At 45.3% G+C, this 27102-nt stretch overlaps 1 protein-coding gene across 5 annotated transcripts in view; it reads left to right on the forward strand.

Annotated features, from left to right (window-relative positions):
* Window positions 1-27102, forward strand: part of NPHP4 (nephrocystin 4) — a 127636-nt gene that overhangs the window by 47954 nt on the left and 52580 nt on the right. For all 5 annotated transcript variants that reach the window (XM_082398689.1, XM_082398690.1, XM_082398691.1 and 2 more), the window contains exons 9-10: window positions 10990-11172; window positions 19270-19408. In XM_082398689.1, the coding sequence (XP_082254815.1) occupies window positions 10990-11172; window positions 19270-19408 (322 nt within the window). The remainder of the gene's footprint in view (window positions 1-10989; window positions 11173-19269; window positions 19409-27102) is intronic.

Consider the following 27102-nt stretch of genomic DNA (forward strand, 5'->3'; position numbering starts at 1 on the left):
CAGATAGTCCAGGATGATCTTTCCTTCCCAAGATCCTCAACTTAATCCCGTCTGAAAAGATCCCTTGACCTTACAAAGTAATATTCACGAGTTCTGGGGATTAGGGCCTGATATCTTTGGGGGCCATTATTCAGCCCATTACAACCACGGATGGGTTTTGCCTATTTTTGAACTTCATCTAAATGGAATAATGTAGAATATGCTTTATGTGTCTGGATTTCTCCCATCCAGCATAATGGTTTGGACATTCATTCATGTGGTTCATTCATTTTTTATTTTAAATTTTAAAATTTATTTATTTATTTATTTTTGGCCACGTTGGGTCTTCGTTGCTGCGCGTGGGCCTTCTCTAGTTGTGGCGAGCGGGGGCTACTCTTTGTTGTGGTGCATGGGCTTCTCATTGCGGTGGCTTCTCTTGTTGCAGAGCACGGGCTCCAGGCACGCGTGCTTCAGTAGTTGAGGTACGTGGGCTCAGTAGTTGTGGCTCGCGGGCTCTAGAGCGCAGGCTCAGTAGTTGTGGTGCACGGGCTTCGTTGCTCTGTGGCACGTGGGATCTTCCTGGACCAGGGCTCGAACCCGTGTCCCCTGCATTGGCAGGCGGATTCTTAACGACTGCGCCACCAGGGAAGTCCCGGTTCATTCATTTTTATTGCTGAGTTTTCTGTCCTATGAACTTGTTTCTTCGTTTTTCGGTCGGCGGGCTTTTCTACTTTATGAATGGAGCTGCCTGAAACATTCTTGGGCAAGTCTTTTTATGGACGTATATTTTCATTTCTCTTTGGTAAATACTGTGGAGCAGAGTTGCTGGGTCACAGATAGATGTGTGCTTTCTTTTTAAGCCATGCCAGCTTTTCCATGTGGTTGTACCAGCACTGTTTGAGAGCTTAGTTTCTCCACATGCTCACCAGCATTTGATTTTGCTTGTCATTTTAATTTTAGGCACTTTAGGGGTTGTGACTGTGGCTTTACTTTGCATTTCCTTGGTGACCAGTGATACTGTGTACTTGTTTGTGTGTTTGTTGGCTGTTCCTAATCTGCCTTTGTCAAGTGGTCATTCCATTGTTTTGGGTTGTTTGCCTTTTTTATTGCATGGATGGGAGTTTCTTTTATATATTTTGGATATAAATTCTTTGTCAGATACATAGATTGTGAACATTTTTTCAGTCTGTGGCTTGCCTTTTCATTTTCTTCACACTTTTTTTTTTTAAAGGCATAGTAGGACTTTATTTTGTTCTGTCAAAAACTTTTTATTTTATTTCTTTAAAAACTTACAGACAAGTTGCAGAAATACAAAAAATACTGGTTTAGTCTTGGTCCAGTTTCACTGACTGATTACATTTGCCCCATTTGCTTTATTTGCACTCGCTTGCTCATGTTTCCTCCCTCCCTCACCGTGTGTGTGTGTGTGTGTGTGTGTGTGTGTGTGTGCGTGTGTGTGCATGTATGTAGACTCACACACGTATTTTCTCTGAACCACTTGAGAGTAAACTGCAGACATCATGCTCCTGACCCCTAAATGCCTCCGTGCCTCCTCAGGATTGAGGGTGTCCCCAGTGTAAGCGCAGTGCAGGGGTCAACTTCAGTTCACTTAGCCTCAGCTCCACGCCCCCATCTCCCATCCGCCTTTCGGTTCTGCCCATCCGTCCAGCTGTGTCCTTTGCAGTGTTTCTCTCAGTGCAGGACCCAGTGCAGGATCACACGGCTCTGTGGTCTCCTTCAACCTGGATCAGCTCCACGGCCTTTCTTTGTCTTTTTAAGACTTTATTTTTTATGCCATATTCTCCCTCCTTTAAAAAGTGTCCTAGAGAGGAAGCTCCCTATTTTGGATTTGCTGATGTTCCCTCCTGGTGGAGTCGGGTTGTGCATCCCCGCTGGACGCTGTGTGAGGCGTGTCCCCAGGGTCTCGTGCCCACAGGTGCAGGTGCACGGTGTCCATCTGAACCTCACTGGCCTTGTTAACTTTGGTCCTCTGGTTGGGTGTTGTGTGATGTCTCCACTGTGGCGTTACTGTTTTTCTCCTTGCAGCTAATAAGCAGACCGTGGGAGGCTCTCTAAGCCGCGCAGATACCTGCTCCGTGTCTGAGTGTCCCCCTAGGTTGGCATCCATCGCTGCCTCTCTCAGAAGCATGATTTCCAACCCCAGCCTTTCCCCCACATGGCTTTCTACTGTCCAGAACCCTCCCTTCTCCCCCGCGGATGGATTGATCGATTGATTCGGCCATTGAGTCCATATTGGTATGGACTTCTGGATCCCTATTTTTAAAATGACCACCCCTAATTATTTTTGGTGTTCAAATTGTCCCATACTTAGCCAGAGTCCCTTCAGGCTGTGTCCCTGTGACATCCCCCGTCATGTTTGGTTTTTGAGCGTTTTCTGGCTTTCTGGCAGAAGATGCTTCAGGCTCATCTTGCCTCTTCCCTGTGCCAGCTCTGGAATCAGCCATTTATGTGGGGAGCTGTGGTTTCCCACCTCTTCCTTTTTCTAAAACCCTTTTTATTTTGGGAAAGTTTTAGATTTACAGAAAAACAGCGAAGATAGTGCAGAGAGATCCCATATACCCATTCCCAGTTTCCCCTATTATTAACGTCATTAGGATGGTACATTTGTCACACCTAATGAACCAGTATTGATGCACTGTTACTAACCAAAGTCCATACTTTAGGTAGGTCGAATTTCCTTACCTAATGTCCTTTTCTGCTCCAGGACCCCATCCAGGAGGCCACATGACATTTAGTCATCATGTCTCCTTAGGCTCTTCTGGACTGTGACGGTTTCTCAGACTTTCCTTGGTTTTGATGAGCCCTGGCTCTTTTTAAAGGGGAATGTGTTAGAATCTAGGTCTGGGCGCTGGGATTGTCTTTGTTTCTAAGCCCGCGCAGTGGACAGAGCTAGGACAGTTTACATATGGAAACACACATGCACGTATATGCGCACACACAGGTACGCATGCATACACATACTTAGACGCACACACATGTACACGCGTCCGCGTGCATGCACACAGCTTAGGAACTGAGCTGCTGCTGAGCCCCAGCCACCTGGCGGGGCGCCCCAGGCTTCACCTTCCATGTCTGCACCTCTCCTTCCACAGAGAAGCCTGGCTCCCAGTGCCGTCCGCATGGCAACTCGCTTGCTCAATCCTAGGATGTACCTAAAGTAACGTCAGAGTAGCTTCGCCCAGACAGCTGTCAGAAACAAACCTACCAGGCAGAGTTCAGGGTTCGTTAGCGGCCGAGACCCAGGGGAGCAGCCAGTGTTGCCCTGGGTCCCTTGGCTCGGCCCCTTCTGTGTGTTCATGCTGTTCATCTGAATGCAGTCGGGTCCTTCTGTTTCTCTTTGCTTTCAGTTGTATACTTATTTCCCCTGCCCGTCCTTATTGAGTTAGTTTTATTTTTTGAATATAAAGAACACAAATACAGTTTTGAAAGTCAAAGTTCTACCGAAAGGTGGTCCGAGAAGAGTCTCCTGGTGGGAGCCAGCTCTGTTGCTCGGGGCCCCTCCTTCCTGGGCTGCTTTGTGCGACTATCACAGATGTGTGGGTGTTGACTCAGCTCCCCTTTACACGCGGGGGGGGCGGGGAGCAGACCTGTGCGTGGGCCTTGCGGATCGTTGCGTCTTCTCCCCGGCCCAGCTCACCCTGGCAGTCCCACCCGGCAGTCCCGCCTCCCCGCTCCTTTTTCCAGCTGCACTTGCTCCATTGTGCTCTGCAGTTTATTTGCCCGATTACCTATATTTGGATATTCAGATAGTTTCCAGTATTTTGCAGCTGTAAGTGTTGCTGAGATGAATGGTCTCGTGCATGTGCACTTTTGTTTTGTAGGAGGGGCACCTTCAGGGTGAGTTCCTAGAAGTGGGTTTGCTGGATTGGAGGTTAAATGTATATATTGTGTTGTTAGCTGTTGTCCAGTTTCTCCAGAGGGGTTGCACGCTGTTCTGTTCTCACTGGCAGTGTACCAGGGGACCTGTCTCCCCCCTGTCTCACCAATAGTTGCATCGTCAAGCTTTTGAGTTCTGCTAATCTGATGGGCAAGAAATGGTATCACAGTATAGTTGAATTTGAATTTCTCTGATATAGATGAAGTTGAACATGTGTTCATATGTGTGTGAGTTGTCTATTCACGTCTTTTGCCCATTTTTCTGTAGTGCTCTTGCACCTTGTCATCAAATGTTAAGAGCTCTTTGTATGTTAAGGATATTTTCTCGCTTCATCTGAGACATATATTGCAGATATTTTCTCCCAGTTTTGCCATTTGTCTTTTTATTCCCCTCGTCCCTGATTTTTTTGGGCCACGTGTCTTAGTCTGCTCAGGCTGCTGTAACAAAATGCCACATATTGGGTGGCTTAAACAACAGACATGTATTTCCCGCAGTTCTGGAGGCTGGAGGTCCAAGATCAAGGCGCCTGCAGATCTGGTTCCTGGTGAGGCCTCTCTTCCTGGTTTGTGGACACCACCCTCTCGCTGTGTGATCACGTGGCCTTTCAGTGGTGTATGTGTGTGGAGGGAGAGGGGGAGCTCTCTCTTTCTCTTCTTATAAGGGCACTAATCCCACCAGGGGGGCCCCACTGTCATGACCTCATCTAAACCTAAGTACCTCCCAAAGGCCCACCTCCAGATGCCATCACTTTGGAATTAGGGCTTCAATGGATGAATTTTGGGGAACACAAGCATTCAGTCCATAACATCATGTAAACTTTAAAATTTTTTGATGTAGTCAAATGTATCAGTCTTTTCTTTCATTGTATCTGGATTTTCAGTCGTAGTTAAAAAGCCTTTCCCTACTCCTATAGAAGAATTTATCCGTGTTTTCTCCAAGTACGTGTATAGTTTCAGTTTTTATGTTTAGATCTCGTTTGTGGTGTGAGGAATGGATCTAATTTTATCTCTTTCCAGTGGCCATCCAGTTGTCCCGATACTACTTATTAAAAAGTCCTTCTGTGCTGCAGTGATTTAAGATGCCTCTTAGTCATACTCTAGATCTCTGTTTATACTTGCATCTGCTTCTAGACCTTTGTTCTGCCCGTGGCCGCTCTGTCTGTTTCTGTGCTGGGACCACAGCATCTCAGCAGGGGCCCCAAGGCTGCCGGGTCTCTGGGTGGCGGGTGCGGCCTGCAGCCCCTCCCCGAACTTCAGTGTCAACAGGTCTAGCTCCATAAAGAGAGCTCGTTGGCATTTTTATTGGGATTGCATTCAATTTATTAATTTGTGATGTCCTAACCAGGAAGAGGGGAAGTCTTTGTGTTGGTCCACTTCTGTTTTTGTGTCTTTCGGGAGTGATTTTAAATATAGGTTTACAATGTAGATTTTAAACAGTTGAACAGTTCTTACTAAGTTTATTCACAGATATTTAATTTTTGTGCTGCTCTTGTAAGTGGGATTTCCTCTTTCATGTGTTCTGGATCTTCTTTTTTTGTGGACAGTCATTAAACAGGTTTTTCTTTGCTTTTTTTTTTTTTTTTTTACCAGCACTTTATATAGCTTTTGTCATGTACCTCACTGTTTTTTAAATTACACTTTATTTTGACGTCATTACAGATTCACATGCTGTTGTAAGAAATAAGCAGAGAGATTCCACGTCCTCTTTACCCCTTGTCCCCAGTGGTAATGCGGTTTCTTGGTTTCAAGTCCAGCTGGCCGACTTTTTCTTTCAGGTCTTGCATCCTCCGCACGGCCTCAGCCTGGCTGGCGTGGAGCCTCTTCCCCTCCGTCCCCCTCCCCTGCGTTCTCTCGCCTGCCCTGCGTGTTTCTCTGTTGCCCGCTTCTCTCCCGCTGTGCTCAGGATTTCATGGTGCCCTGGGGGTTGGGGTAGGGGTGGCAGCAGACAGCTTCAGGCTTACTTCTTCCCCGGGTGGTGACTCTGAATGCAAGTGAGCTGCCTTCTCCTGAGACCCCCCTAGGGACCCCCTCATAGAAAGGCTAGGGCTGGCCTCAGTGCGTCCCTTCCCTGTAGTAGCCGTTATTCCAGGCCGTGGAGTTCCCTGTTGACCTGCACTGGGGTCACGGCCCCGTGCAGCAGAGGTGCCCACAGGAAGGGATGCCAGGCTACCAAGCCTGAGCCCCAAGGTCACGGGCTCTGTAGGAGCCAGTGGGAGATGCGAGGAGGGAAGCAGACCCCGGCAAGGGGCCGGTTCTCCAGAGGAAGCAGATACGAAGTCCCTGGAGTGCCCACGCTCTGGCTGCTGGGCTGCAGACTCCGAAGGGCAAGAGGCTGCACGCCCGTCCACCTCACCAGCCACGGCCCCAAACTCATGACGGATTCCCTGTTGCTTCTTTCAGCTCTTGTTGACTTGATATCTGTTTTGCAAAGAGGACCAGAGTGTTATGAGCCCTTTAGCCAGTATGAAGAGTAATTCTAGGTTTACAACTTTCTTAAAACCATACCCCTGTTGTTCTTCATTGCTCATGTGTATGTTTAAAAATAATTACTGTACTCTGTAGAATGAAATGAAAATATTGCCTGCCAAATGATTACTGTGCTTTTAAATGACTCTGCATATACTGTGTCGTATACGGGCAGCTTAAACGACTTTAATTATATGTCGTTAGGTTTCCTTTTCCACCCTGAATATGTATGAAGGAAATCAGTCTGCAGCAGCTGCCGCGTTCTCTGTATGTCTGAGTTGGAAAAGCTTTTGGCGTATAATCGATCCATTTCTGGAAGGAATGGCTTCGGGCTGATGGTATGTGGTTTGTGAGCCTTCGCTTTGCCCGGTGGTCCTGGGTGCCTCGTGCTCCTTGGCGGGAAGGAGGGGGGGAGATTCCGGCTCTGGACGCCTGTTTCTCTCCTAACCCTTCCCCTTGGGTGTGTTTCAGGCTCTCGGGTCCTGCGAGGTTCACCTCAGTGGCCAGGCGCCCAGCGTCCTCTCAGGAGGATGCGGGAAACAAGTCATCTTAACCTTGTGCGCTGCCTGTGGCCCAGCTCTGAGACCTCAGAGCCGCCAGCTGCCAGTGTGGACCGGCCCGGCTCGTAGGCGGGTGCACGCTCCTTGGTCTGTGCCGCTGGGCTGGGCCTTGGCCCTCCCTCCGTGGCCAGCATTCGTGGACGGTGCAGAGGGTCACATGGGCCAGTGCATGTGATGGACACCCCAGAACAGACCTGTGCCTGGCCCAGGCCGGACTGCCTTCTGCCCCGTCCTCCATCTGTCCCGTGCTTCCTAAATCTCTCTCTGTGACTCTCGGTCACCACAGCCTCTGTGATGGGCGTGCTGTCGGGGACATTTGCACACGTTCTGACACAGCAGTTTGCTTTTCTCATTTGTGCTCGCCAGGGGCCCCAGCGTGGCTGCCCCCATCCAGGGTCTGGCCCTCGGGCCCAGCTCTGTCTCGGGAGGTGGCCTCAGGGCCAGGGGACCTCCCCCCACCCCATGGGTTCCCTGTCACCTCTGCAGTGTGTTTCTGGGCCTTGGGCTGTGGTGACCAGAGTTAGCATGGAGGGGGCTCAGTGGGTGACAGGGGGCCCCGGCAGGAGGAATTAGGTCTCACTGAAGATCTAAAGGAAAGTCAACCTCGTGAAATAACCTGAAGTTTTACCTGCCTCGAAGGGATTTCTGAGTTGGTCTGAGGACAGAGGCCGAGGGGGTTCCTCCTGGGGCGGCCTGAACAAATTGCCACAAACTACTTGGCTTAAAACAACAGACATTTATTCTCTGTCAGTCAGTTCTGGATCCAGAATCTGCTGGGCCAAAATCGAGGCGTTGGGAGGGCCTTGTTCCTTCTGGAGGCTCGGAGGAGGATCCTTCCTGCCTCTTCTAGGTTTTGTTCCTGGGCTGTTAAAACAAAGTGTGGAAGTGGATGTTTGTGTAACTGACAGCTGCCTTACACAGAAGAGTGCTGTGCAGACTGAGGGCGAGAAAACCACAAGGTGTGTGAAACCGGAAGCTGGGCATCAGTCACCGCACTTGAAAGGTTGAGCCAGAAGGGGTTGCACAAATAGCATGAAAATGGGGGCACGTGTTTTTATTTTCATTTTGATCCTGTAATAAACTTATGAATTTTTTGGGAGACGGCTGTTTGCAAATGTAGTCTAGGTAGTATTGAATCCTTATAGTTTTTTTAGTGGCCAGTTTTGCTAATACATTTATAATTTATTTTTAAAAAGCAATAGACTTATATCAACTTTTCCCTGATACACTGTAGTTTGTTCAGTACCGTTTTATCCTGTCAGTGGCTAACGGGATGGGAAGGGCAGACCGTCGTCTTTGTATTTGACAGACATTGAAAGTTATGGCACAGAATCAGACTCTTAGGGTTCTTAACTTGGCTGATTCTTTGTTTGTACTTCCAGGATGTGGGTTTTTTTTTTTTCTCATTGAGTTGACAGGGACCCAAATCCTTGCTCATGTGGTGGTATGAAGTATCCCACCCATGGTCTGAAGTTTGGCTCCAGTAAAGGATCAGAATAAGCTGAAGTGGGTGGTGTGAGGTCCAGTTACGAGGGGGCCTCAGGAAAGAGAGATTAATTCACAGCCAGGCACTGATTCTGGATGTTCCCCCACGTGGATATAAAGGATATAACGGGATGGGATATCATCTGGAATAGTCTGGGAAGACTGACTCGGATGAAATGCCCGCTTCCTGTTCTGTGTTGGGGTCCCCTCGTGCACACCCTCTGCTGTGGTTTAAGCCAGTTGGCCATCAAGCCGCCTGTGCTGGATTCCAGCCAGAGTCCTTTTGTGTGTGTGTGTGACGATCTGCCCTGGACCTGAGTGCAGTCAAGTCCTGGCTGTGACAGTGGCACACAGCTCACCCGTGTCCAGCCACATGAGCAGGGTCCGTGGGGAGCCCCGGGCACACCGCTGGAGCCTTCCCTGCCTCTGTGGCCCCAGACACAGCTCGGGTCAGAGGGTCCCCGTTGGCATGGCCTTTCCTTTGGGACCGTGCTCTGCACCATCACAGGCAGGCTTGGGCTTCCATTCCTTCCGAGAGTCCGAGGCCCCCTCCTTGCAGCTGTCAGCCTCCCTGTGACCACGGCCTGAGTTAGGGGGCGGCTGGGTTAGTGCGTGCAGCCGGTGGTCAAGAGGGACGGAGGGCCATTGGCTCCCTCGGCTGCCCGGTGGCAGTGAGGCGCCACGCGGTCCTTGGCTCTCGTCCTCGCAGGGAGGGAGATGCTGTGGCCACGTTGCATTTTACACCTGCCGCCTTTGGGTGGCTTCTCTGCAGCATTACCACTGAGGCTGGAATTGTGGGGCAGAGGCGGGCGTGGCCGCTGCCCCGAGTCCCGGCTGTCAGTCTGACTGCGGTTAGTGCCGCTGGGCTCTTGGGGTGGAAAGTGCTGTTCCTGGGCTCCAGTCTCACCTGGTGTCGCCAAGCGCCCCGTGTCCTCTGGTGGCGAAATGGCCTTCCTGGGGGAGCCGATGTGCCAGGGAACCTGCAGAATCTGCCATTCAGGGCCTGGGGCAGAGCCGTTGTCTCTGAAGCTGCCATAATGGGGTGGATCACAAGTCTTGTTGCCCAGCCGAGCAGGAATTTCAGGACCCGACCACAGCCCACTCCGAGTTCCGCTTTATTCTTGCTGCTTTTTTTTTTTTTTTTTGGACCATTTTTAAAGTCTTTATTGAATTTTGCTACAATATTGCTTCTGTTTTATATTTTGGTTTTTTGGCCGTGAGCCATGTGGGATCTTAGCTCCCCGACCAGGGATCGAACCTGCACCCCCTGAATTGGAAGGTGAAGTCTTAACCACATGACCGGCCTCTTGCTGCTTTTTGAATAAGTGGATGAAAGTGGTTTCTTTAAAACACTACTGAATCAAGCCCTGAAGCCGTATTTGTGAAAATGGCTTTGTTTGAACGTGGAGGCTAATTCTGGGGTGTCCTAGGGTCCTCTTCCCTTGCATCTGGCCAATGATAGAGGCAGTGAAAGAAGGAACAGCACGTAACATTCAACCTGACTGATTTCCTAATTACACATAAGTTACATAGGTAGAACATACCATTAGGAGCTGAAACTTTGGGGGAGAAACTGTGTGCTAATAACCCTAAATTGAATATCCATGTGCATTCTTTTTTTTTTAAATTAATTTTTACTGGAGTATAGTTGCTTTACAATGTTGTCTTAGTTTCTGCTGTACAGCAAAGTGAATCAGCTATATGTATACATATATCCCTTCTTTTTTGGATTTCCTTCCCATTTAGGTCACCACAGAGCATTGAGTAGAGTTCCCTGTGCTATACATTAGGTTCTCATTAGTTATCTATTTTATTTTTTTATTATTTTTTTTTCATTTTATTTATTTATTTATTTTTTTGCATTGGGTCTTCATTGCTGTGCGCAGGCTTTCTCTAGTTGTGGCAAGTGGGGGCTACTCTTTGTTGCGGAGCACGGGCTCTAGGCGCACGGGCTTCAGTAGTTGTGGTGCGCAGGCTCAGTAGTTGTGGCCCACGGGCTCTAGAGCGCAGGCTCAGTAGTTGTGGCACACGGGCTTAGTTGCTCCGCGGCATGTGAGATCTTCCTGGACCAGGGCTCGAACCCGTGTCCCCTGCTTTGGCAGGCGGATTCTTAACCACTGCGCCACCAGGGAAGTCCCTTAGTTATCTATTTTATACATAGTAGTGTGTATATGTCAATCCCAATCTCCCAATATCCACGTGTTTTCTTCATCATTTTACAAAGTGTCTCATCACTAACACAAAGTGCCGTTCCTGGTGTTTTATTCATGGATTTGGGTAGATGTTGGTAAGGCACAGAGTGTTTGAAAACCTGCAGGAAGATCCTACAGGAAGAGGAGGAGTCATAAAGATGGTGTTGGTCTTCAAGAGGGTCCTGGTTAGGGGGGTGGGGTCCCAGAACTGGAGGCTGGCTTCCCTGCTCTCTGTGAGCCACTGATGTGATGCCGTGTCCTCCTCCTGTGGTGGTTCTTTCTTTTGTGATGACCCCCTGCCTTGCTACACTGCTCTCTAGTGAAATTTTACCAGGAAAGCACTATTGATTTCCCCCACCCAAGCGGGCTTGGTAATGACTCACGACCGATGTGCTTTGTTTCCATTCCAGGCAGCTTCAGTCACCTCCTTGTCGAGCCTGGCGTGTATGCACATGGTGCGCTGGGCTGTCTGGAACCCCGTGCTGGAAGCCAGCTCCGGGCGGGTGATGCTACCTCTGCAGGGTGGGATCCAGCCCAACCCCTCGCACTGTCTGGTCTATAAGGTACCCCCAGCCAGCATGAGCTCCGAAGAGGTAAATTGTTAGAGGCTCCGTAAGTATGATGATTTTCTATGAGCTTCTAGCAAGTTCATGCATTTTCAAAATCAGAAGCTGACAAATATGTTTGCTGATGTTTCATGAGCACTGTTTTTTCACGTCATGGCTGTGCCCTTAAAAAATAAGTGTGGTTTCTGAGTCATAGTCGGCTGTGAACTCACTGAGGCCGGTTTTATCTGGGGTCTTATAATGTCCCCGGTCATGTATCAGTCTCTCAAAGTGACCTGCGGGGCCTGTGGCTCTTATTTGTATACATGATGCCATGAGATCCACTTCTGTGCTTTTTAAAAAGCCCTCTTTTTTTTTTTTAATTTATTTATTTTTGAAGTATAGTTGAATTACAATGTTGTGTTAATTACTGCTGTACAGCAAAGTGACCCAGTTAACATATATATACATACATTTTTTCATATTCTTTCCCATTATGGTTTATCACAGGATATTGAATATAGTTCCCTGTGCTATACAGTAGGACCTTGTTGTTTATCCATTCTAAATACACTGGTTTGCATCTGCTAATCCAAAACTCTCCCCCCCAACCCCCTCCCCCTTGGCAACCACCAGTCTATTTTTTGTGTCCCTGATTCTGTTTCTGTTTCATAGATAGGTTCATTTGCATCATATTTTGGATTCCACATATAAGTGATATCGTACGGTATTTGTCTTTCTCTTTCTGACTTCGCTTAGTATGATAATCTCTGGGTCCATCCATGTTGCTGTAAAAGGCATTATTTTGTTCTTTTCTATGGCTGAGTAGTATTCCATTGTATATATGTACCACATCTTCTTTATCCATTCATCTGTCCATGGACAGTTTGCTTCCATGTCTTGGCTATTGTGAATAGTGCTGCTGTGAACATTGGGGTGGATGTGTCTTTTTGAATTAGAGTTTTCTCCAGATATATGCCCAGGAGTGGGATTGCTGGATCATGTGGTAATTTTATTTTTCGTTTTCTGAGGAACCTCTCTACTGTTTTCCGCAGTGGCTGCACCAACTTACATTCCCACCAACAGTGTAGGAGGGTTCCCTTAATAAAAAGGCCCCCTTGAAACGTTTGGTGCACTGGGGGCTGTGTCTCGTGTGCACAAGCCTGGGGTGGGAGCCGGGCGGTGGGCACTGCCCTGACTGGTCTTTGTGACTTGTCACTTATACCCACTGGACCTCAGCTCTCTCCAGCTGTGTCTGGAGGGGAGGGACCACAGCAGGACTTAAAAAAAAATCCATTTTGAAATGAAGCTTTCTCTGATCCCCAGTATAGAAAGCAAATAAAAGTGGGGCAGGGCCAGTGGAAGCGTGTGTGTGTGTGGGTCTTATCCCCTGGCCTCCACTGGCCCGTTGGCAGCCTTGCGGGGTGGGGAGCAGAGACCTGGGGGCCACAGACACCGTGTGACACCACTGCTCTGGCTGATGTCCCAGGTCCTTCCTGACACTACTAATGGGTTGTGACAGCGTTTTTGCCTGGGTGTGTTGTTTGATTCTTCTGCTGACATTCCTGAAGTATACCCCTCCTGTCTCAGCAGCACAAACAGGAGGCTTTTAGGACTCAGTTGTCTAATTTTTCTTAGGTAAAGGACCAGCCCTGTTATATCAGTATGTCATCCATGTGCTGAGTCTAGTGACAAACATTGTTTTCCGTGTTATTATTTGTGGTTTGCATTATGCTTTGGGAGCCTGAATAAGGGAGCAGCTGATTGTGCAGCTTTTCTTATTATAAGCAATGTCCCTCATTATGGGTCCACATTTTGCTGCATTCCCACGTGGTCTGGTTTGAGCCCTTATCATAAAATTGCCATTAGAAATCCTGAAGCCATTGCCATTTTCTCATTCTCATTCTCCCTCTCTCTCTGTGTATGTATGTATGTATGTAAATAAATCCTTATTCTGTTTAATTTTAGCCTTCTCATGCCACTACATCTCCTTCGCTTTTTAAGTGTGTAAACTATATTGGAGCATAAGTGTTGTGAAGGTCTGACTCTCTTAAGGACACAAATGTATTAAATACCATCATTTTTCACGAGGAATATCACTTCTAATCAGGGCTTCTCAACCTCAGCGCTATTAGCGTTTGGGGCCAGGTAAGTCTTTGCTGTGGGTCTGTCCTGGGCGCTGGAAGGTGTCGAGCCGCGTCCCTGGCCTCTTCCCACTAGATGCCAGTAGCATTCCCCCAGTGATGACAGCCGGAGTGTCTGCAGACATAGCTGAGTGTGTTCTTCTGGGGGCACAGTCGCCCGCAGTTGAGGACCACTACTCTAAACAGATGTAATTCGCTAAAATAATAAACTACCACTGGTTACAAACTTGATTCACTCTCCTGCTCTCTAAAAGTGCCGCTCTGCTTCATCCTGTATTTCTCATCTCATGTAGCAGTGCCAGCATCTACCCAGTCAGAGGGGTGGAAACCTAGGTAAGCCTGGTCTCTGCCTGTGCACCCGTCAGATCTTTATCTTATTTGTTCATTCAGTGACTTTTTATTGAGCACCTGTATCTGCTCTGGGAAAATTATCTCTAATCCCATGGAACTTACAGTTGAGTAGGAGTGGCAGATGTTAAAGAAAAAAAATACATGCTATAAACATCCTGTAATTTTTTACTAAGTAAATTTTGCGGTTTATGTTATTATGATTATTTACTGTGAAGGTAAGTAGTGTAATATGATTATGTTTTCCTTCTTAAACAACTCCTGTATTCTTTCCTTGAGCAAATAATTGTCTTTAAAAAAAATATCTCCAGAGGCAGCCGCTTTCAACTCTTAGCTGTGACGTATGGTATTTACTTTGTTTTCTAAATATTATGCTTCTACTGTTATTTCTTAGTATATCAATTTTAGAAATTGTATATTGTCTTACAGTAATGATAGATGGGAACTTTAGCTCTTTTATACACTCCTGCACTTAAAAAACAACCCCACTCTGTCCCCCCACTGCTTGGCCTTGCATTCAGGTACTGCTGCCAGAGGTGTGCAGCACAGGGGGGTCTGGCCAGAGGATTGGAAGGGGAGCCCCAGGAAACTGGAAAGAACTAGGGGGGTCTGGAGAGGGAGGAGCTTGGAAAGTACCCCATAAAGTTGTTTAAGAAATGCTGAGCTAACCCCCAGCTTCACGTGCCTGAATCTGACCCTAAACAGCATATCGCAGACTTTGAGAACTGGTCTGTGGATGGAGTTGCTCACTGGGTGGACCACATGCAGGAGAGGCCTGAGTATCACTGCACAGGCTTTGAAAATGGAACTGGTGTTGAAACCACCACCCACAGGAGGCTGGTTGGAAACTGGGGCTTGAACCCAACTGGGTGGATTCCTAACTAAACAAAAATATCAACGTTCTCCATAGGATTTAAACGAGACTCAGAATCTTATAATGTGATATTCAGAATGTCCATGATACAATCTAAACTTAATTGACAAAGAACCAGGAAAATCTCAACTCGTAAGGGAAAGACATTCAACAGACAGCAATACTGAGGTGACACAAATGTTGGAATTATCAGACAAAGCCTTTAAAGCAGGCATTATAAAAATGCTCCAGTAAATCGGAGCAAACACTTTTGAAACAAAGGGAAAGGTAGAAAGTCTCAGCAAAGAGATGGAAGATAAAGAAGAAGCAAATGGAAATTTTAGAACTGAAAAATAAAATTGCCAAAGTAAAGTATTCGCTAGGTGGACTCAATAGCAGAATGGAGGTGACAGAAGAAAAAGTCAGTGAAGTTGAAGGTAAATCAATAGAATTTATCCAGTCTGAACCACAGAGAGAAAAGTGATTGGAAGACAGTGGACGAAGCCTCAGGGACCTGTGGGGCAGGACCACAAAGGCTAACACCTGTGTCATCAGAGTCCCAGTAGAAGAGAAAGGGTTCTGTGCAGAAAAAACATTTGAAGACACAGTGGCTGAAAACTCCTCTAATTTGGCAAAAGACTTAAACCTACAGATTGAAGAGGTTCAGTGAACCCAGAGATAAATGCAAAGAAATCCACAACCAGACACATCATAATCAAACTGCTAAAAAATAAAGACAAAGTCTTGAAAACAGCCATAGAAAAATGATGCATTACTTACACAGAGACAATAATTTGAATATCTGTGGGTTCCTTAGCAGAAATCATGAGGGCCAGAAGGAAATGGAGCAACATTTTAAAAGCAGTAACAGAAAGACCCCAGAACTCAGCATTCTATTCCAGCAAAAGTCCTGCAGGAATGAAGGTGAAATAAAGACATTCTCAGATGAACTAAAACTAAGAGAATTCATTGGCAGGAGACATGCTCTAAGAGAATTGCTAAAGGAATTTCTTCAGACAGAAGAGAAATGATACCAGATGAAAACTTGGTACATCAGGAATGAAGGAAGAACATCAAAAATGATAACTATAATATAGTATTCTCCTCCTTTTGAGTTCTTTAAAATATGTTTGATGGTTGAAGCAAAAAGTATAGCAGTGTCTGATAGGATTTTTAAGGTATGTAGGTATAATAGGTAAGGCAGCTATAATACACAGGGGGCGGGTAAAGAGACCTGTAGGGTGATAAGGTTTCTACATTCCACTTGCAGTAATAAAATATAGATTTTGAGTAGATTGTGAAAAGTTAAATATTTACATTGTAAACCCCAGAGCAGTCACTAAAAATAAGATACAAAGAGACAGTGAGAAACCCAATAGATAGATAAAATGGAATAATTCAAAATAAGGCAAGAAAGGGGAAACAGGAATGAAAAACAAAGGGAACAAATCGTAATAAAATGATAGTTCTGAATCCAGGCACACCAATAATTACATGACATATAAATAGTATGAACACACCAACGTCAAGACGGAAGTTGTCAGGTGGCATAAAAACTCAAGGTCCAACTGTATGCTGTTTACCAGGAACTCACTTCAAATACAGTGATGTAGTAGGTCAAAAGTAAGAGGATGGAAAACCATTCTGTGCAAACACTATTCAAAAGATAACTGGAGTAGCTATATTAATACCAGACAAAGTAGACTTTGGAGCAAAAGAAATTGCTAGAAATTAAGAGGGATATTACATATCATAAAAGAGTCAATTCACCAAGAAGACATACAATACTAAAAGTGTGTGCATCTAACATAGAGCTTCAAAATGCAAAAAGCTAATAGTGCAGAAAGAAGAAATAGAAAAATTAACAGTTGTAGTTGGAGATTTCAACACTCCTCTTGGAGTAAACTATAAACCTGTAGATAGAAAATCACCAACATATAGAACTGAACAATATCATTAAGCATCTGGATCTAAATGACCTTTATGGAATGCTCCACCCAACAACAGCAGGATACACATTCTTTTCAAGTGCACGTGGAACATTCACCAAGATAGACCATATCCTGGATCATAAAACAAGCTTTAATTTTAAAAGAACTGAAATTACACAAGGTATATTCTGCGATCATAATGGAATTAAACTAGAAACCAATAACAAAGATAACATAAAAAATTAGAAACACTTGGAAATTGATACACTTCTAAATCCATAAGTCAGAGAGGAAGTCTCAAGAAAATATAGAAGATATTTTGAACTGAACAAAAATGAAAATACAACATATCAGAATTTGTAGGGTGCAGCTAAAGTGTGCTTACATGGAAACTTATAGCGTTAAGTGCTTATATAATAACAGAGAAAAGTCTCAAATCAATAATCTAATCTTCCACTTTTAGAAACTAGAAAAAGAAGAGGACAATAAACCTAAAGCAAGGCAGAAGAAAGTCAGTAATAAAGATAAGAGCAGAAACTAATAAAACTGAAAACAGAAAAACAATAGAGGAAAAACTAGAGAAAGCCAGTGAAATAAAAAACTGATTCTTTGAAAAGCTCAATAAAATTGACAAACCTTTAACAAGACTGAAAGAGTAAAGAAAAGAGAGGACACAAATTACTAATAATAGGAATGAAAGAAGGGATACCACTACAGACCACACAGGTATGAAAAGGATATTAGGGGAATACTATGAACAACTCTATGCCCATAAGCTTGAAAATTTAGATGAGATGGATCAGTTTGTCTTAAACAACAAACTATCAAAACTTGCCCAAGATGAACTAGATAATCTGAGTAGTCTTATAACTTTATAGAAAATGAGTTCATGGTTAAAAAACTTTTGAAAAAGAACTATCCAGACCTATTCACTGTAAATTGTCCTAAACATTTTTTCCTTTGAGGAAAAATAACACTGATTTTATACATTCTCTTCCAGAAAGTAGGATAGATAGGAGCAATTCCCAGTTCATGTAACAAGGCCTGCATTACTCTGATATCAAAACCAGAAAAAGGCAGTACAAGAAAAGAAAACTATGGATACGTAAGCCTCATGAACTTAGATGCAAAATACTCAACAAAATATTAGCAAATTGGATCCAACAATATGGAAAAGGAAACACCATGACCAAGTTGGGGGTTATCTCAGGAATGCAAGGCTATTTTCTATTTGAAAGTCAAAAATATATAATTCATCATAGTCACAGCCTAAAGAAGGAAAAACGTATGGTCATAACAATTGATGCAGAAGAAGCATTTGACAAAATTCAACGTCCGTTTACGACAAAAACTGAGCAAACAGGAATAAAGAGGAACTTCCTCAGTTTGATAAGAGTGTCTACAAAAATCCTTTAGTTAGCATCACACTTAATGGTGAAAGATTGAATTCTTTTCCCCGTAGATCAGGAGCAAGTGAAGGATGCCCACACATAGTACTCAACATCTTATTCAACATTGTACTGGAAGTTCTAGCCAGTGCAATAAAGCAAGAAAACAAAATTTAAAAACCATACAGATTGGAAAGGAAGGAACAAATCTTACTTGCAGACAACATGATTTTCTGTGTGGAAAATCTCAAGGGATTTACCGAAAGCTCCTAGAATAAACAAGTTTAGGGAGATTTCAGGATACAACAGGAGGTCAAGATAGAAAAATCAATCACATGTCTTTACACTAACGACAGCTGGAAAGCAAAATCTAAAAAACAGCATTATTTACAAAGGCTGAGTCAAAGAAGACCTAAATAAATGGAGAGATGTCTTTATGGATTGGAAGACTGTTTCAACATAGTAAAGATATAAATTCTGCCCAAATTGACCTATAGGTCTAATGCAATTTCAATCAAAATCCTTACATGATTTTTTTGTATATACAGACAAGCTGATTCTAAAGTTTATACAGAAAAGCAAAGGAATTAGAAAGAGTCAAAACAATTTTGAAAAGAACGATAAAGCTGGAGGATTCATACTACACAATTTCAAGACTTTCATTAAAGCTACGGTAATCACGATAAAGTGCTGTTGGTAAAGGCATTGACACATAGATGAATGGAACAGAATAGAGTCCAGAAGCAAGTCACAGTTTAGCAGTTTCCTGTAAAATTAAATATACACATACCATATGACCCAGCAATCCTACTCGTAGAGAAGTGAACCTTATGGGAATGAAAACTTATGTCACACAGAAGTATGTATACCAGTGTTCCTAGCAGCTCTATTTATAACCACTCAAGCTGGAAACAGCCTGAATGTTCCTAAATGGGTGAATGGATAAGTACACTGGGGTGCATCATACAATAGAAAACTGCTCGGCAACAAAAAGGAACGGGCTGTGGGTACACACTTTGGCCCGGGAGAGTCTCATCAGTATCGCAGGGAGTGAAAGAAGCCAGTCTCAAAGGTTGTATAGCATGTGATCCCATTTATATGACAGAAGAGAGGGGTAGATTGCGGGGTTGGGTGTTGGCGGGATGGTGTACAAGGAGGCAGTGAGGGAATGTTTTGGGTGGTGGGGCTGTTCTGTACCCTGGCTGTGGTGGTGGTTACATGTGTTATAACTCAAAGAACTATACACCAAAAGGGAAACAGTCAGCATAACATAGGTTAATTAAAAAACGCATTCGAAACTGGAGCAGCAGTGCTGTGATCTCTGCTTGGTGAGGGTGTTCTTGTGATGGTGGTCTCCTGGGGTTCTGATTCTCATTGGTCGTCTTAGGGCCAGGCGAATTGTTCCTGGTTGAGTTGTTCTAACCGAAGGGTGCTGCTGAAGGGAGCGTGGCCATCACCGCTCTTGTTGTGGTCGATTGCAGGTGAAGCAGGTGGAGTCGGGGACAGTCCAGTTCCAGTACTCACTGAGCCCTGAAGGACACCCAGACACGCCCATGGAGCACGCCATTCGCCCCAAGGCAGAGCAGCGGCCTTCCAGGAAGCCACCCACCTCCCCTTCAAGTAAGTGTGTGTAGAGAGCTGAGTCTCCCAGCTCATGGCACAGCTCCATCTGTGCCCAGTACAGCAACATTTGTCAGATACTTACTGCAGATTGCTTTAATTTGAATCAGTTGGTTGAGTTTTTGCTGAATACAGAGGTGTAGAACTGGGCAGTGATGAAGCGTGGCCCAGCGCTTTGTGCTTCAGCCACGAGTCAGCTCTGTTGCTTGCAGCTCCCTGACCGAGGGCCTGGGGAGGTCTGTTGGTGACCCTTAAAGGGACACATCATGTGGGTGCCCTGCAGATACAGGGCTCAAGAATCAGAGGCTGGCTGAAAGCCAAGGACTGCCAGCTTTATTTTGCACTGTTAATGTAGCCATGAGTTTGCTGTTTTTAAAAAGTGCTTTCTACTCCCTTGGAGCACAGTCTGAGAGTGGGGAGGCCGTGACCTCAGGGTGTGGCTTTAAGAAAGGGATCGAGGGCCGTCAGCAGAGTGGTGTCCTTCCTGTGGGTGGTGGCGTCCCCACGTGTGGCCACGGCCATCAGCGTTGCGTTGGCTACACCAGCACCTTGTGCTGAGGCCGGTGCCTTGTGTTCAGGGCCTCTTAGTGTATTCCCAAGGACAGGCAGCTAGTGTCCTGGGGAGGAAGCCCACCTGTGGCGGGAAGAGGAGGAGGTTAGGAGGAGAGTTGAAAGAGCATTGAGCCCTTGGCTCTCGGCTTCTAGGGGTCTCGCTGGCTGAAAGAATGTTCTAGATCATGGGCAGTTAGGCTCTTAGAAAGTCGGAAAGGTAGGGAATGAACAAAAGTGTAAGCTGTAGAGGGGGGCTTAGTGTCCAACCATCCTCCACCCAGATGGATTTCCTCTGATGGACACTGCTGGGTGTCCATGGAGGCCTGGGCAGTGTGTCTTGGGCAGCAGGTCCTGGGTGCTGGTGCAAAGGCACCGGTGAGTCTGTCATTTGGGAGTGGTTTTTTATGAGTTGAGATTCTAGTTTTTGGAAACTGGTCTTGTTGAATTTACTGGTTTATTTTAAAAATATTTATTTGGTTGCGCTGGGTCTTAGTTGTGGCAGGCAGGCTCCTTAGTTGCGGCTCTCGGGCTCCTTAGTTGTGGCATGAGAACTTTTAGTTGCGGCATGCATGCGGGATCTAGTTCCCTGGCCAGGGATCGATCCCAGGCCCCCTGCATTGGGAGCACGGAGTCTTCACCACTGGACCACTAGGGAAGTCCCGGTCTTGCTGAATTTAATCTTACAGTTGGTGGAAGCAGCACACTTGTTTCTCTGGCCTAGAACTTGATGTGCTGGCCTCCATCTTTGTGACCTTCCAGGATTTTCCGAGATATTTAAAAATATTCAGGTACCAAAACTTAATAGTTGATTGCTTTGGGACAAAGCACATTATTAAGTATTTTCCTTCTTCCCCGAAAGGCAGTACATGTGATGGTTTTAATTGTTTTGTTCTTTGTAGTTTTGAATATTGTACTTACCAGACTGTTCTCAGGATTGCTGTTTACCACCAGTGTGTACATTAATAATCTCATCTTACATAAGTGGTACTGGAATGTATAGTACCACTTATACTTGAGGAATTGCCAGAATATCTGCTAGAATCCCTTGCAGTGGTGGGTGGTAGGCATGTGTTTTCCATCAGAGTCAGTTTAGAATAAATTTCCAATTTTATCTGATAAAGTTGAATGCATTGACAGCATAGAATATATAGTTAAAAATATTAAACAGAGTCAAATTTATTTCTAACCCGTTCCCTTCTTTAAATCTAGTATCTTCCCTTCTTTGACATATGTTCGTAGTTACGTTCTAAAAATAAAACAAGTACCAACCTCTAAGAAATATAAGTATGAAAGAAAGATAGTATCCTAGATTATAAAAATATGTATATTTTGTGATTTTTTGATTAAGTAACTCAAAAGGACAGTAGTGAAATGTAATAAACCCAGTTTAAAATAATACAGTTTACCCTGGTCCTTAGAAATGTCTGAATAGATCATTTTCTTAGAGAAGAAACCCATACAGCTGTCGTTAAGGGAAGAATATAATTACCTTTTCTGGAAAGGAAATTTCCGGTGTTGAATTTTGATGTAGTTATGGCACTGGAAACAGCATCTAGTCTAATCTAATTGTCAACCAGGATGGGATGACCCTGTTGGCTTCTCCGGCCTGACCTACCGTCAGTGTGGCTGTGGGATTTGGGTTTGCTCTCCCAGCTGCCCTGTCTGTTCTCATGAGGGCCTTGGAGGAGATTTAAAGCCTAGTCTGCTGCTGCCTCTGTTTCCCAGAATTGTCCTTTAACTGAGTTTTTGCTTGGGGTTCACGGAACTTCTTGGATCTCTGGGTTTTTTAAATCACAGTTGGAACAATTTTGATCATTCCTTCTTCTGTCCTCCTCTCTTTTCTCCCTCAGGGCCCCCAATTACGCATGTATCAGGCAGTAAGCCTCACTTCTATTTGTGGTCTTTTCTCTCTGTGTCCCGTCCTAGATCATTGCTATTGCTGCACCTTCAGGGTCACTCATCTTTTCTTCTGCAGTGTCTGATCTGCCATGAATCCCATCCAGTGTAGCTTTCATCACAGATACTGTAGTTTTCATCTCCAGAAGTTGTCTCAGGGTCTTTTTCTGTCCTCCATGTTCAGTGTTTCCTGTTGCTTCTTGAACATGGGAAATACCTGTACAACCACTGACAAGCTTATGCTTTAGTCTTCCTCTCCAAAGAAGGCAGAGGTAGGTAGACCTCTTAGACCTGCCCAGCAGTTAATGTTCCAGTATTTTATCCTATTTGAAATGACCCAGATAGTGACCCAGATAGTGAGTGAATTCTGATTTTAACTTGGTTTAGTTTCAAGTTACCAAAATCTGGGGATAATGTTACAAAGTTTGTCCCTACTTTAATATCTTTGTTTGCCAATTCTAATATCTTGGTCAGTTCTGGATTAGTTTTGATTGATTGATTTTTGTCCTAATTTGGGTTGTATTTTCCTGCTTCTTTATATTCATAATTTTTTTTACTGGATACCAGATATTGTGAGTTTTCTCCTTTTGGGGACTGAATATTTTTGTAGTTGATAAATACTCTTGAGCTTTGGAAACGGTTTGGTCATTTTGGGTCTTGCCCTTAAGATTTGTTAGATGGGACCAGATCAGCATTTAGTTTAGGGCTAATTATTCCTCACTAGGTGACAAGACCCCTTTTGTTACTCTGCCTGGTGTCCCTGAATTGTGAGGTTTACCAGTCTGAGAACGGCTTCTTTCTGGCCTCGGGTGAGCCCCGGGTACTGGTCCTTCTAATTTTTCGGGTGGTTCTTTGCCCATCCTTCGGTAGTTTCCTCATCAGTGATCTACTAAATCCTAGAGGGGCCCTCTAAGTGGCTGGAGCTCCTTCTCTGTGCACCCCTCCTGTCTGTGTTCAGCCCTGCAAACTCCAGCTTCCTTGGTCTCCTTGGACTCTCAGCTTGGTCTTCAGATCAGGGCCCCACTGCGCACTTTCTGGGTTCCCCCTCCCTGCCCTGCAGTCTGCAGAATCACTCAACACTGTGATGTGAGGACAAGTGAGGAGTTTACTTCTCTTGTTTCCAGTTCCTCAGGATCCTTTCCTGCCTGAATTCCAATGTCTTAAAGACTGTTGTTTTATATATTCTGTTAAAAAATTTTTGTTTCAGATGGGAGGGAAAATCTGGTCAGAAGTAGAAGGCTTTGCCTGCTGTTAATGGTTTCTAGGCTACTGAAATCATCCACCCCAGGGATGATCGTCCAGTGGTTTTGAAAGTTTTCCTGGCTGCTTCGTGCTGCGTGTGATTCACTAAACATGTCGTCGTTTCATGACTTTGAGTCTTGGCTCATGCCCTGAGCCTAGAAAGCATCTCCCTTGTGTACTGTGTTTATTTTCTTTTAAGATATATTCTTTTTTTTTTTTTTAACATCTTTATTGGAGTATAATTGCTTTACAATGGTGTGTTAGTTTCTGCTTTATAACAAAGTGAATCAGTTATACATATACATATGTTCCCATATCTCTTCCCTCTTGCGTCTCCCTCCCTCCCACCCTCCCTATCCCACCCCTCTAGGTGGTCACAAAGCACCGAGCTGATCTCCCTGTGCTATGCGGCTGCTTCCCACTAGCTATCTATTTTACATTTGGTAGTGTATAGATATATTCTTTTTGTTAAATTAAAAAATTACATATTCAAGAATAGCCAAGGCAGTTTTGAAGAAGAGAGGCTTCCCCTTTCTTGACTTGCAAGCTTAACGGCAAAATTATAGTAACTAGCACAGTATGACGTTGGTACAGACATAGATCAACAGATAACGAGACAAAATAAAAAGCGTGATGTATGACAAATTACAGATAAGGAGCATATTACTTTCCTACTGTTGTTATAACAAGTTATCATAAGCTTAGTTGCTTAAAATAGCATGAAGTTAGTAACATCCGGTTCTGGAGATCAGCAGTCCAAAGGTCTCACAGGCTGAAGTCGAGGTCTCTGGGCTGCACCCCTGCGGAGGGCGTGGGAGAGGATCTGCCTCGTCACCTTTGCCGGCTCCCAGGGCCCAGCGGCACCTTTGGCCCCGTCCTCCATCTTCAGAGGCAGATTCAGAAAAGCATTTCCACGTCTCTCTTTGACCCTGATTAATCACTCCTGCCTCTCTTTCACTCATAAGGACTGTTGTGGTTACACTGGGCCCCCTCCACCATCCAGGACGATCTCCGTGTCTCCAGGCCAGCTGATTAGCAACCTTAATTCCATCTGCCACCTTGGTTCCCTTGGTGGCGTTAACGCAGCGTATTCACAGGTTGTGGGGATTAGGACGTGGGCACTTGGTGGGGCGGTGGGCAGCATTATTCTGTCTGTCACAAGAGTAAGGGCGGACCAGTCAGTTAACAGCGCTGGGCTGGCTGTCCAGGTGGAAAATGGAAAATCAGATCCCAGTTTCGTGCTGTGAACACAAATTCTGGATGGATTACAAAACAGAACTGTAGAAATTTTAGAATCAGAAGATTAGGAAGAAGAAAGATGATAGAAAGAGCTGTTCCGAATCAATAAGGAATGGTCCATAACAGGACAGAAAAATGGGCAAGGGATGTGAGGAGAGAATTCACAGAGGAGAAACCAGAATAACCAATCAACGTATGCAAAAGTGCTCAGTTTCACTAGCAATCAGAGAAACGCAAATTAAAATGAGAAATCACTTCATGCCCCTCGTGTTGGAAAAACCTGGCCGGCTAAATAGCATGTAGGTTGAGGAGGATTTGGGAAGCGAGGAATTCCCACCACACAGGGAGGAATGCAGGATGTACGACCACTTTGAAGAGCAATTTTGTAGTATTTAGTTAATACCCTACAGCTGGGAAGTGCCATTTCTAGACGCCCACTGCAGAGAGGAACTAGTTCATATGACACGGGGCCTGTGTTTAGTGGCTGAAGCATGGGAACGACCTGCTTGCGCCCCAGTCGGGGGATGGCTGAACGAGCTGATTTATTTGGACCGTGGGTGCTGTATAGCAGTGAAAATGCCAAGATAGGGCTCTGCATATCATTATGGGTGAATCTTCACAAGAGTGTGCTGAGTGAAAAAGGCAGGTTCTGAAAGGAAATGGACAGCACGGCAGCATGTAAGTGGGTTTTTTTTGTTTTTTTTTAATTATACTGACTTTTTTTTTTTTAATGCTATTCTTGTCTGCTTACATTTTTTTATGTATGTATGTATGTATGTATGTATGTATGGCTGTGTTGGGTCTACGTTTCTGCGCGAGGGCTTTCTCTAGTTGCGGCAAGCGGGGGCCACTCTTCATTGCGGTGCGCGGGCCTCTCACTATCGCGGCCTCTCGTTGCCGAGCACAGGCTCCAGACGCGCAGGCTCAGTAATTGTGGCTCACGGGCCCAGTCGCTCCGCGGCACGCGGGATCTTCCCAGACCAGGGCTTGAACCTGTGTCCCCTGCATTGGCAGGCAGATTCTCAACCACTGTGCCACCAGGGAAGCCCGTAAGTGGCTTTGAAATCAATTGCGTGTTGTTTGTGAATCCAGACTTGCCAACTGGGTGATCTTAGACCAGTTGCTTAATGTGTCTGTCCCTCAGTTTCCTTAGCAGTAAAATGGATGGATTAAAGGCCGACATATGAAAAACAAAACTTGAGGAGTCTTAGAAAAAAATTTGGAGAATATTTTTATGACCTTGAGGTTAGGAAGGCTTCCTTAAACAAGATAGACAAAGCACAAACCAAAAAGAGAAGATTGAGAAACGTGACAATGTTAACATGTAAAGCTTTTCTGTGAGAGAAGACTCCATAAACAAAAGACAAACCTCAGGACTGGACTTCCCTGGTGGCACAGTGGTTAAGAATCCGCCTGCCAATGCAGGGGACACGGGTTCGAGACCTGCTCCGGGAAGATGCCACATGCCATGGAGCAACTAAGCCCGCGCGCCACAACTACTGAGCCCACGCACCACAACTACCAAAGCCCGCATGACTAGAGCCCGAGCTCCGCAACAAGAGAAGCCACCGCAATGAGAAGCCCGTGCACTGCAACAAAGAGTAGCCCCCGCTCGCTGCAACTAGAGAAAAGCCCGTGTGCAGCAACAAAGACCCAACGCAGCCAAGAATAAATAAATAAAAAAATAAAATTTATATATATAAAAAAGACAAACCTCAGACTAAAAGATACTTGCAATATATAAAACCGTTAAAAATTAATTGAAAGAATGAGAAGATTAGAAAGAAGAAAGATGATAGAAAGAGCTCCTCCTGATCAGTAAGAAGGAGATAAACAACTGACAAGAAAAACGGGCAAAGGCCCTCAGAGGTCGCGGAGAGGGTTAGACGAGAAGAGGTTTGTCAGGGTGCGCGGGCTTCCCGGCTCGGGGCAAACACTTCACAGTTGCTGTCAGCTGCACTCATCTTGTCGTCCTGCTGGCTGGCAGCATCGGTGGGCAGTGGCCACAAGTTCATACCCCCTTTCAACCACTGGCCCAACTAAATACAGATCCCAAGTCTCACTGGAAACAAGGCGACCCCCAGGTCAGGAGCAAATGCAGTATTTGCACAGGGCTACTGTTGACCCCAAAGTCCGTGATGGGTACAAACCAGTGCCCGTGTTGCCATCTAGGGAAGTGGGTTCCCGCCGGGCCGGAAAGCTTAGTGTTGGCCCTGCTTCTACCGTTTTATATTAGCATTCTGGAAGAAAGTAAGGGAGTGTTTATTCGGATAGGTTTGCTCAGTGCGCCCTCCCCTCACCCATTCAGCAAACCCTATTGACAGTCTGTGAAGTGCCAGGTACATTTTAAAAAGAGACAGTAAGTGAACAAACCACCAAATATTTAGGTAGCAGAAAGAATACTGTCCCACTCTGGGGTGGGGTGTTGACAGCAGGGAAGCTGTGCCTATGGGAGCAGGAGTATATGGGAATTCTCTGTCCTTTCTGTTCAAAGTCGCTGTGAATATAAAACTGCTCTAAAGATAAAGTCCATTAAAGAATAAGACAGAGAATAATATGTGGGGAACTTAGTTATGCCTGTCTTGATTTGATTAACTTGTGTTCAGGATTTATGTTTCTGTTTCCATATTTGAGGTTCATCTGTGGCAGAGGTCAGCAGACTTTAAGGCCAGATAGGAAATATTTTAGGCTTTGTGGGCCAGATGACCTCTGCCACGGCTACTCATCTCTGCTGGTGTTCAGTGAAAGCCATCGAGGATGTGTAA

This window comes from Balaenoptera borealis, assembly GCF_965194805.1.
Source record: "Balaenoptera borealis genome assembly, chromosome: 1".
In the NCBI taxonomy this organism is placed as follows: domain Eukaryota; kingdom Metazoa; phylum Chordata; class Mammalia; order Artiodactyla; family Balaenopteridae; genus Balaenoptera; species Balaenoptera borealis.